Below are 12,491 nucleotides of genomic sequence, written 5' to 3'. Positions count from 1 at the left end.
GTTATCAGCTACATGAGTTTTAAAATATCGGCATATCGGATATCGGCCAAAATCCCAATATCGTGCATCCCTAGTTCCTACCAATATCCAATAATTTTGCACAAAAATCAGAATCAGACATACTTTAATAATCCCAGAGGAAAATTACTTCAGCGGCTGAAGAGGAGTGGACCAACATTCCACAGGCCTCAAATTATTATGATTATCTCAGCAAAGGAGACATGCTCACTATGACAGATTAAGACTGGTTTGTGAACAATATTTAGAGGAAACCAAAAGTGTTGCATTTATGTTTTTGTTGAGTATAATTGTTAGTTGTTATAGCAATGGATCATTCAATACATGAGGCGTCCCGTAAAATATGAATTAAATTTTAAAAAGTATGAATCTTCCTCTCCTCTGGGTCAGACTCCGGCTTCATCATTTTAGAACTACGATTCTCACCTTAGGAACATGCGTCAAGCTGCAGGTACTGTACAGCCTAACTTTGAATCCCTTTTACCTACAGACAGCCTGATCTCTCTATTGTCTACCATCAAAGTTTTTTCGCTCTCTGATGTCACGAGTCAGAGCCAAATCCAGTTATCTTGTCCTGGGCCTGTCTAATGTTCCCCTAGAAACAACAGTTATAACAAACAACATTCTAATGATCCTAGTGGTATCAACTGCTGTTTGCATTTACAAATATAATCGGTTAGTTTATTGTTATCACAATAAATGACAGTTGTGTTAATAAATAAAACACAACTCATCAGGGGGTTCTAATTCTTAACAGGTAAACAGTTTACAATAAGCCTGTTGGTTAATTTAAGAGCATGGTTTGATTTTATGCAACACCCTGAATATCTGTATAGTTTTGTGTGCATAAATAGAAAGCAGGAGAAAATAAACGACCTACCGAGCAGAGGGAAGTAAAAACAGGGCAGAACACACTGTGGGAGGCAGATAAGCTTATATTAACAGAACCGACCAGGGCAGTGCAGTAGGAGTTCCTCCACACACAATTCCTTATTCTGTCAAGACAATACTGTAACTTGCTCACAATCACTCGCACAAACTACCATTAACGGGGCACAAGCTTTTGTTTTAACATAAGTATTTCTGTTTTAACACAAAATAATATTTAAATCTGCAGCACAAACTCTGACATCGTATCTACAACATTCAGTCAGAAATTAAAATATTAACTTTATTGGCCTTTTTGTGGTATGGAGAACAGGTATAACTAGACTGAAGCACAAGAAAAAAGTCAAAAAGTGTCTTGTTTGGTATGTTGAGAGTAAATCCAAAATGCATACAGAAATTTGAGATGAGCATAGTGAAGGTTTATTTATATAATAAACTTCTATCTGAGATAAAATCAGTCAAACTGATTATTACAAAGCAAATCATTAAATAATGCATATTTAATTTCCTTTTGTGATTAATAAATTCATTTCAAATCAAAATGAATAGTCTGAAGTATATTCTAGTATTGATGGTTTTAATAATTTTGTTATTTTCTAATCTTTTTATTATCTTTATGGGCAAGGTACTCTCTAAACGCAGCAATAGGTTGTTGACAGTAGAGAAGAATACAGAGATGTTTGTTAAACTGCACTGTCCTTCCTTGTCAGGCAACAATGAAAGCAAAGGTTGAAATAGAAAAAAAAGATTTAATGGGAAACAAAAGCTTATTGAAACAAATTCCACAATGAAAATAGAAGTGGAAGAACAGAACATATAAACAAAACACAGCTCCCAAAAATCTAGCAATAAATAAAAAAAGAAAATATATAACAATTGACGTCAGATGACCAATAACAGAGAACCAGCAGAGAAAAATAAGCAGAGGAAAATATTCACTGTGATGAGATAATTAGATGGTGCAAGAGACTGGTAAGAGACTTGGGTCCCTTTAACATTATCTCCACATTGGTCAGCTCCACTCCACTCAACTGTTTTGCTAGCATTTCTGCAAAGTTTCTGCACAAAGGGCAAAAACATATCTTGGGGCCTTATCGTTAATATTTTTTATTTTCAAATGTAGAATAATGTGGGACCTTTAAAACATTTGTTTTGGTGAAGAGTCCTAGTCAAAAACCTGCTGGACAATTCAGGGTGTGAAAGTGGCTGTTTTTTTGTTTTTTTTTCATGTGGGCTCTTAGTTTAACCAGAATAGCCCCAGGGACTCGCTCACACACACAAAGTGTGTTTTTGGTCCTCCTCCTAGATTGATGTCAATCCTGGAACAGATTAAAAATTAGCTCTTCTTGGTATCAACACTCCTCTCTCTATTCGAGTAAAAGGGGCTATTCCAACAATCGGGGACTCACCTGCTAGCTAAAATCCTAAGCAACTACACAAAAAGGTTTTTTACCTTTGAAAAGTAACTTACAAAACACATGTTTTATTGTTAAAGATCTAGAGTTAAGAGTACTTCTTTAAATTTCACCATTGTTGCACATGTTTTGTTTGATGTTCATGTTTGATGACCAGTAGTTATATATAAGTGAAAACTTAAAATTAACATATTTTATTGAGACCACCTACAGTAGATCTCCACTTTAATGAGGTGTTTAATGTTCTTTTTTTATATTGTTTAGTAGGAGAATTTGTCCCCAATAAAATACATTTGTCTTGTACTTTAAGATACTGGCAGTGATAGTAATGAAAGATTTGTAGGTAAATTTGTTGCAATGATCAGGTGGGGTCGAGTTATTAAAAAATGTGTGGCTTGACAATGACATGGAACATAAGTCACAATATTGTCAGTATGAGGCTCTGATGGCTGTCATAACACATTTGTCAGGTGGTGTGAAGCTGTCGTCTCTGCAGGGTTTATCATTGGTACTCACTTATCATGGCTGACACCTCAAAGCAAGGCATCATCTGTTTGACAGCTCCCTTTGAATACCAACTTTTTTAACTTGTAAAAAAAAAAAAACCCTGTCAGATACGTTGAATACATGATCGGTTAAAGTGACTGCTACCAGTTTGGTCAGTCTCTTCTTAGGAAGCGTTTCACCCACACAGGGTCCAAACCCTGACTATTTCACACACTTCTGAATGGTTTAACTGAGCAAAGGGTGAACTGTGAATTTTATGTCTTATTTATTAAAGCAGTTAACACTTCTTCAGTTGTCTGCCACAGATCCACAGTTTATACACTTCTTAATATTTTGCGCTTTCAAAAAAGGATTGTTATTCATTAGATGTGCAATCGCTTTTTTATAAAACTGTTTATAAAAATGTGCTCAACTTGAGTACTGCAAACAAAATACCACTTTGGGCATGATTTTGATGAAGGAGAAGAATAATAACATAAACAAAAGATCAAAAACATTGACTATGTTTGATATGTGCCCTTTAAAGCCTAATATTCAGCCTTTTTATTTAATAGGAGCATAATCTACATTGGATCTGTTAATGCAAAAGCATTAATTGGTTGAATAACTGATGATTTCTGGAAGGAACTATTCCATTTTACAGTGGAAACTACATCTCTTTTTAAATTTCACAGAGGTTTGTAAAAACAAAATTTACCGGTTTCCTGTTTCTCTCTAAAACAGTAGTTTGTGCTGCACTGGTAACAACTCAGTAACTTTTGTAAGACTTCAGTATTGCAAATCTCAAGTGCTGTTTAAAATCAAAAGCAAAAAAGTGAAGATGTTTACATAGAGAAGAGAACTTAGGCAAAAGACGGCTCAACTTACTATTGCGCTCCTCTGTACAGGCCAAATCCAAATGCACGGACTAGAAACTACAGCAATCTTACAGACTAATCAGACTGTTGGGTGTTTTTTGGTCTTTTGGTGTCTCCTTGGTCACCCATTATAAAGTATATAAAATACATGTTATCATTCTCATTAGGTTGCTGTTACGTGACATTATCCCACCTTGCTGCTTGACATTTTAGATGGCTCCGGGTGGTGTCTGTGCTGGCCTTTTCAGCCTGACAGCAAATTTCTGCATATACTTTTACTCTGCAGAGCTTTGTAACACTCTTTGTTGTTTAACTACTCTTTAAAAGGTAATGTAACTGTATCTTGCTTGCATGTTAAGGAGGAACATATCTTTAAAAATCATTGAACAATGACACCCTCTGTTTTAATTCTTTTTATATGTAATCTCCTTTTATCTGACCTGTAATATAAGGACCATATCTATTGGATGTGGGAAAGATAGGGATTGATACTGATGATTTTTTTTCTTTTGTAATGATCAAACCAAGCTGCTTCAAAATAAAAAATTATATATGTGTATATGAGGCAGAAGGAAGACCACAGGGAGGAAATAGATGGTCCTCTAAACTTGTTTTTTGTGCCAAATCAGCCATTCTGTCAATCTACCAAATTCTGTGGCCAACTTTCACCTTCCCTGTCTCTGATAAAAAAGAGGTGCCAAAGTCCACATGGGTTTAGTGTTTCATAGCTGCCATATTCATGTTTTTTCCAAGACTCTTGAGTGAGAGAATAGCCCTTTGCAGAGGGGTTATTCTCTAATTTTGATTGCTTATGTGGAAGATATGTCAGGCAATTGCATGTTTTGGGGGCAGGTGCTCACGCCAAAAAGGGCACCTATCTCCAATATATATTCATAGCATATCTAACATTTATGTAATTTTGTTTTAACCCAATTGAAATACATCTTATCAAATGGTTTATCACCAACCATTAAATAGAATAAACAAGGCCATACTGTGCATGTCTTTTAATAAATCATCCAGAAATATTTCATTCAAAACTTATCACTCTGCTCTAAATACATTAAATAAAAAGAGGCATATAATACTCTGTATAATATTTAACTGTCAGGGCTCAGAACTGAGGACCCAGAATTTGATGCAGACAGATTAGTGTGATTCACAAAAATGTTTATTGACATGCGTTGGATCGGCAACTAGCAACAAAGGCATCAAAGGCTGGAATGTCGAGAAGGAAAACTCAGGAGCCTGAAGACTGCAGAACTGGTTGATGAGCAGACTCAAACAGGCAAAGGTAGACAGGATTATCAGAAAGACCCAAGCCGGTGTCAAAGAGCTTAGCAGGAGTCCTGATCAGAATATCAGAGATCCAAAGAGGTGCAGAGAGGAAATCCAAGTTGACGTCAGAAGACAGATCCAGGTTCAGTTCAAGCAGAAACCAACAGGAGTCTGAAGACAGGTCAGGCAAACGGTCACAACAGGAACAGGTAGACTCAAAGGTCCGAGGGCAGAACTGGTCAGGATCAGTCAACCAGAGCAACAACAGGTAACAACAGAACTCTAACCGAAGGCTCGAATAATCTGGCACTGATGACTGGGGGCAAGCAGTTTAAATAGAGGCAGGAGCAGGTGGATACAATGAACAGTGATGAGAAACTGGGCAGGTGAATGGAATGAACCATCAAACTAGTCATCAGTACCAAGATCATGACTATTTAACAAAGAGGCTTCCTGTGGAGGTTAATAGAACAGGGTTGTGCAACTGATTACTTCCAATGTATCAATAAGCGAATGCAATCAAATATACAGTTAAATAAAATTTAACCCATTCCTTCTTATTTTTTTAACGCCTCTCTGTATCATAGCGCATTGTACAGGCTTCCATATATATTGGTCTGTCATGTTAGCTAAGAAAAATTATTCCTCACCTGTTGGAGTGTACATGGCTTTTAGTCACTGAATATTGCATGTTTGTTTCTGTTTATAAAATTTTATTCTCAGAGCTACTTAATACATTATTGTGTTGCAAATGTTTGTAGTAATGCTTATTTTCCTTACATTTTTCCACATTAAAATCATTAAATTTTTTAGTTAAACTATAGAAAATTATTAGAATTTGAGTGGTCATTCAAAGGCACTTTTTATATACCTCCCCTCAACACATGCTCACTTCAAAATCATGGATTACTTGGGTGGATCACATTAAACTTGAATGAAAAGGCACATTTCATCAGTAGATTGAACATCTACATGCTCATTTTCCTCTTTTCTGATGAAAAAAATGCCATTGCAACATTGTGACGTGTTGTGGTGAATTTTACTCAAATTGGGTATTCCATATTTAAACACTGACAGTACATGGTTGTCTATTGCAAAAAGTACAGAAAGTCAAAGTGTGATGGCTGCAGCAGTTTGGCTGGTGGAACAGGAGAGTGGGGCAAACACAAGGCTTGTAAACACTGTGGATCGACTGGTGCAAAATGCGCACAAGAACTTCAATAAATGCTAGAGAAATATCAACATACCTTTTGAAGGAATTATTGGCAGAGAGGGACATTTCAAGAGAGGGGCTCCAGCAGAAACAGTGCTTTTCTCATCCAGCTCAAAACTTCAGGTGCTTGAAGACCACTAGAGGTCTATCCATGCACATGCCTTGGATGTATAATTATTTTTAGTTAAGATAATCAAGTTAAACATGAATATTCTAAGGGTTTGTTTTACAAGTAACAAAACTCAAAAGCATTAAATTAAAGGAATTTAACTTCAGATAATCTTTGCTTATCTTTGGTCTTTTTGATTGATTTGTCTCTAATGTTGAGGTCAGGCGAAGTTTTCACCTCATATGCTTTATATTCAATTGTGTTTTTAAGGGAAATGTCTAATGAGTTTTACTTCCTGTTTCTTAAGAAAATAAACTCGTACATTGTCTCTTTGATATGTTAATTAAATTTCACACACAAATATAACCCAAAACTAAATTTATTCGTATTCATGATAATTACCTTTTCCTAAATAAGGTTAATTTCTTAAATCCTGAAAATCAAATGTCTTTTACTGCAACCTCAGTGAGACCTTTATTAGGACCTCCTCTGTTATTAACCAGTGACATTTCCCTACTGCTTGGTTAAACAATTAGACTAGCAAAAATGTAAGATATTTAAGAGGCTTATCTTGGATGGGGTAAAAAAAGACCAGATATTTACAATTTATGTAACACCTTCACCTTTTATTCTTAAATTAGTTTTGTTACTCTGTAGTTTTTGGAATGTGTATCTATCAACAATAATCCTTCATTTTCTCAAAATTCAATCTCAAACTTGTATTTTATTGGTAAGCAAAAAAAAAAAGTTTGATGTATTTTTGAAATGAAAAAAGATATATATAATTTTATTTCATGTTTTTTTTATGTTTATTTTGTTTTTATGTATGTCTTGTATCATCTGATGCCCCTAAATACAATCCAGTGCACCTGTCTTCAGAAGTGATCTGCTTTGTAAATTGAGTCAACTAATGTGTAAATTATTATAAATGCATCTTATCAATCCAATTAAACATGTTGCAGGCAGCTGTAAGGATATCCGTCTTCATCAGGTACAGCAGCTGATCAGAGTTACAGGGAAGAATAAGAAATACATGGTTATCTGGAGAAAAAAGAAAAACGCTGCAGAAGTTTATATGCAAGAAGGAGGTTCACTGTCTTGTAGGAAAATGGCTCACGTCAAACATTATTCACTTTTTGTATTTCCCAGTCAAAGTCCAGTCCTACATCTGTTTGAGAATATGTGCCAATAAATGAAAGATGCTGGCCATAGATTACCTTTGTCCAATCTGATCGAACTTGTGCCCTTTGCAGTGAACAGACAGACTCCCACACAATTGCAGACGTAAATAAGGAAAAAGATGATTATACAAAGAAATGGCTCAAGGGGGTTAAATGCAAATGCATGTTACATTTTTCATATTTTTATTTGTAAATAAATGTTGGAAACCCTGCATCCTTCCACTTCACAATCATCTCTTCATTTGAGTAACTCTTTCACGTGAAGTGACTCAAACCTGAAGTGACCCCAAACAAAAGCTACCTAAGTGAGTGGGTATCATCCAAGGAATAACAGATGACTTATTTAGGAAATAATTTTTTTAACCAATCTTTTTTTTTAAAGAACTAATGGTTTAAATGATGATACAATGGAGAAGTGGTAGAAGTGTAAAATTAAATGACTGAGTTTTTATAAGACATCAGGACAAATGCTTAGAATAAGAAAAGAAAGAAACAAAAGAAAAAGATAAAAAGTTCTGTACTGGTTTGACTGGATGAAAAAAAGAGAGAAATAGAGTAATCATAGGTGTGAATCTGAAGAAGATGATTCTATTTCTGCATTTGTATCAAGGGTGATGAGCTATTTTAATCTTTTTCTCATCTTTTCTTGTACCTCCCTCCTTCCCTTTTTTCTCCTAATTAAATCAGATGACGTTCTTTGTCTGCTAGAACTATAGACAAGACTAATTCTCACTGCTTTATCATATAATTGTAATTGGTTCTGTGGTGCTTTATGTTCCTTTGGTGCAAATTAGTGTGCACATAGATGGTGCTTAAGCTCTGTTGGGTACATAAATCCTGGTTAATAATCATTTTGTATAATCTAATGATTGATTATTTTCTATTACAGATCTGTTTAGAAAGCTGTTTGGATACGGTCGTAAATGTAAATAAAAATTTGATTATCTGATTAACAACTTGCCTAAACATGTAAGAAAAAAGGGCTTTACAAATTTATGATAGTTTTTTTATGCAATATTTATCCAGGTGAGATCAACAAATCAGTAGCTTATTGTTTTTCCCATAGGTAGAGCGTTAACATTTGATCTTTGAACATTTACTTCATAGAGGATAAAACCAAGCCTTTGTTCAGTTTTGATCGTGATTTAATCCACCATTTAAGCTAAACAGAAGGAAAACATTACTAAAGTGGACAAACAAACTCTAGATGAAAATGTAGGGATTATGAAAAACAAAGGAACTAAAGTTTTTTTCCTTACTAAAATTAGATTATAGAAGATCATAGAAACAGCTTTGAAACAGTTTTGGTCAGTTTTTAGAAAGCCTGTTAAATAGATAATTAAATGAATAAGCCAATCTGAGGTGCATGCAGAACACAGTGAACATCTGAGAAAATAATCTAACTAGTCATGTCAGCTTTCCTGCAGGGATGTGAAACATTTAGGGGCCGGACTACCAAGGATCAGAGTTGCCCTTTTCTGTGCTTGACCTTTTACAAGCTGGCTTTGTAATATGGCTGCAAAGTAAAGCTCTCCTTAAGCCAACTTGTTTTTTATTATTACACCGCAGGTTCTTAAGAGTTTAAGCACCTGCAGAGGCTGTAACCCCAAGAATAAGCTAGGCACTAAAACAAAAGGATCTACTGTAACACCTTTCTACCAATAATTAACACAGATAAATAAGCTGAATATAACAAGACTTACTCAACACCAATAAATCACAATTAAATTATTGAAACACATTTCCAAATTAAAAGCCATATCTAAGCACCAAATTATTATAAAAAATTTTATCAACAAAAATCCCATTCTGTATCAATAAATGCAAATGATGTGACCTAGTAAATAAAATTTTCAAAAACAAGTTGACTTTACTTACTGGTTTGGTGGTCGACAGCAACAGGATACCATCCCCTATTTGTAAGGTGCCTGAAAGTTTAACAGTCTTACATGTTTTTCTATACTTTTCCTGTTTCAAAACTATTTCAGTTTAGTTCTACAAAGCCTGCGTATGGTGTGGCTTTTGCCCAAGGTCTCTATAGCCTCTTCCCTTTTAGAGCAACAAGTTTGGATTATATTAGTCTCTGGTTGTCATGGGTTCAATAACCAACCCTAGGTTGTTTCTTTCTCCCTTTGACATTGTTCAGTCCATTCATAATACTTTGTTCACATCTTCAGGCATCAAGAAATGCATTTCATAAATAATTGTTTCTGGTGAGGCTAATAAGCTTAGTCAACGAGCCAAAAGAAAATCTGGTTAGACTGATTTATGCATGTTTTCTGAATTAAGATAAAATCAACATTCAAATAAAGATTAAAAACTTGACAGTTTGAATGTCTACATTCTTGACAAGCATATGTTCCCTAATAGCCTGACCAATTGACCAATGCCTTACATTCCGAAATATTCTCACTGAATTAAACAACAGGTATCACTAGCATAGGGGAGCCTGAATGCATTTTTAAAACATAAATAGCTAATCACAGACCAAGCAGCTCTTTGTCATACTGCATATGACATGCAGGTCTATACATGTGATTACTGATTTATTATAAAGCTTCAAATGATTATCCCATGTGATTTAGGAACCCACAACCTATAATCTTACATTTAATGTTTCCTGAAGCTTTATGGTTTTGTGAGGCTCAATTCTCAGAACCTTAAACTTTCTTCTTTTTGATAATAGTTTTCCATTCATCTCCCTCTTTCAGTCTGTAAGTAAGCTCAAGTGAAAAATTGAAAAATAGAGAAAAAATCAGAGAGAAAGTATAATTGGTATAAGGTTGACAAGAAAAAAATGGAAGGAAGGAGAGAGAGAACCAGAGAGAGGTTAAGGGATGAAGAGCAACATAAGAGAATTTATAGAAAATGGAGACAGGGGGGCAGACTAATGAGGGAGCAGGGGCTCAGATCACCAGATGCTGTTTTCTTTACCCATCAATGTGAAAGCTAAAGGCCACAAAGGTGTCTATGCATTTGAAGAGCAGATAAGACAAAACAAGACCACCAAAGTAAAAATTCAACTTTTTTCTGCATTTTTTTTGCTTTAGGTAGCCAAAAAAGAAAGAAACCATGTTTATGTGATGCATTTGTCCAGAAGCACGGTGTCTCTCAAGCTTAAGGGTGCCCTGCCCACCCATGGTGGAGCTATTCTTTGCTCTTCTTCTAAACAGCAGTTGTCACAGCCATCCTCCCACGCACAAAACACAGACAAAAGTAGACCCCCCCAACAAAACAAAAAAAACCCTGTTTTTTTCTGTGATCTTGGCTTTGCTGCAGAACCTCATATAATTCCCTTCCATATCTAAATGTTGCAGCCATCCCCCAACAATGACTGTTCACATATGTTGGAGCTGTCTTCTTGCTGCAGCTCAACACAGTTTATAAAGCATAAAATTGTGTAATTTATTGGAAAATTGTTTGTCTCTGTCTTTGGCTTGTGTTCCTTTTTATATTTAGGATCCTGGCAGCAGCAGGAGCTCATATGAACATCTCAGTGGATCTGAGGACTCTCAGGGCTGTTAGAGTGCTGCGACCCCTCAAACTGGTCTCTGGCATACCCAGTGAGTGTCATACTGTTCAGTAACTGTTTATATATATATATATATATATATATATATATATATATATATATATAGTACTTCTGTAAGAAAAACGAAAAAAAACAAACTATTATTATCGGTACTTTAAAGTTGCTGTTTTTTTCACATGCATCTATTCTATTAAATTTCCTTAGACGTATTCAAACCAAATTTTCTCATCTGCTTAACCAAAGGAACAACAAAAAAAAGGATAGCATACATAACAAAGCTCAGCAAATGACTAAGGTGGTTTCATTAACATGAATATTTCTTTGTAAAACTATCCAAACCTTATTCAACCTTTTCATTTATTGTCAAAAACCAAATATTTCGTTAATTATGCTTTTGTTTAGAAACACCTACACAGAGAACTAGAAAAAATTTGCTTAAAGTTGTTTCCCAAATAAAAACTGTGACATTGTGGTGAACATCAATATTCAACACCTCTGAGTCAATAATTGTACCCGCTATTGTCCCACATTGGATACTTATACTGTATTTCTGCCCATTGGTTTCTCCAAATTACTAAATTAAGTCAGAACACATTCTGATTTGGACATAGATCCTGACAGGAGATCCTAACTGAATATGATTAATCTAAACCCTACACAGGGTGTTTTAGTCTAAGGCTGTTATGCTTAAAGGTAAACTATTAACCAAATCTTTTGCACCCTGTAGGAGTTTTCTGCAAAAACACCCTAGTGCATTTAACTCTGTGCATCCTTCTTTTTACTTTAACTACCTTTCCTCCCCCCACAGATTAATAATTTCTCCAACATGTTTCACTGTGGGGATTATGTAATATGGGTAGGGGGCTGAGTATTGTTATGTTTTTTTATGTTGGCCCAAAAGTTAATTAGTGTAGCCACAGCACATCTTTCTCTGTACCCTGCATGCCCATATAGATGATTATTTTTGCAAAAATAATAATTTTCATGGAAAGATTTTTGCAGTTTCTTAAAAGCTTGCTTGGTTTTGATCCTCGTGCACAGCTTGTGAGTTTTAAGTCAAGAGGTATGTCTTGGTAGGTTTTCAGCTGTCAAAACTCGTTTTCAGATTAATTGGCACATTGGGTAGTTCTTTGTGAAATATTTATAATTTGAGAATTTTGTTTTATAACATACTTCAAGGTATGAAAAAATTTGAGTCATTTTTTGACCTGCATGGTTTGTTAATTTTGTATCCCTAGGTTACAAACAGGGAGTTTCTTTTTTATAAATCACATTTATTTACATCCAAATCCAGTTGTTTGTCCTGAGAAAGGCCCCCAAAAAAATCTGAAATGTCCTGCTTTAGACATGTATTTCAGAAATGACTTTGTGTTGGTCTATCTTATAAAATCTCAATAAAATAAGATGATGTTTGTCAGTGGAATGTGACAAAATGGCACATGAATACTTACTGTATGAACATGAATGTAAAGGTTTATATATTTTTTTATTTC

General features: G+C 34.9%; 1 protein-coding gene across 4 annotated transcripts in view; it reads left to right on the top strand.

Moving 5' to 3' along the window:
- LOC107100995 (voltage-dependent R-type calcium channel subunit alpha-1E-like) overlaps window positions 1–12,491 on the top strand; it is a 150,353-nt gene that overhangs the window by 85,969 nt on the left and 51,893 nt on the right. For all 4 annotated transcript variants that reach the window (XM_015399749.1, XM_015399742.1, XM_015399725.1 and 1 more), the window contains exon 6: window positions 10,926–11,029. In XM_015399749.1, coding sequence (XP_015255235.1) covers window positions 10,926–11,029 — 104 coding nt within the window. The remainder of the gene's footprint in view (window positions 1–10,925; window positions 11,030–12,491) is intronic.

The sequence above is a fragment of the Cyprinodon variegatus genome, unplaced genomic scaffold, assembly GCF_000732505.1.
Source record: "Cyprinodon variegatus isolate N-32 unplaced genomic scaffold, C_variegatus-1.0 Scaffold30, whole genome shotgun sequence".
NCBI lineage: Eukaryota > Metazoa > Chordata > Actinopteri > Cyprinodontiformes > Cyprinodontidae > Cyprinodon > Cyprinodon variegatus.
This window is presented reverse-complemented; position numbering and strand designations above follow the sequence as displayed.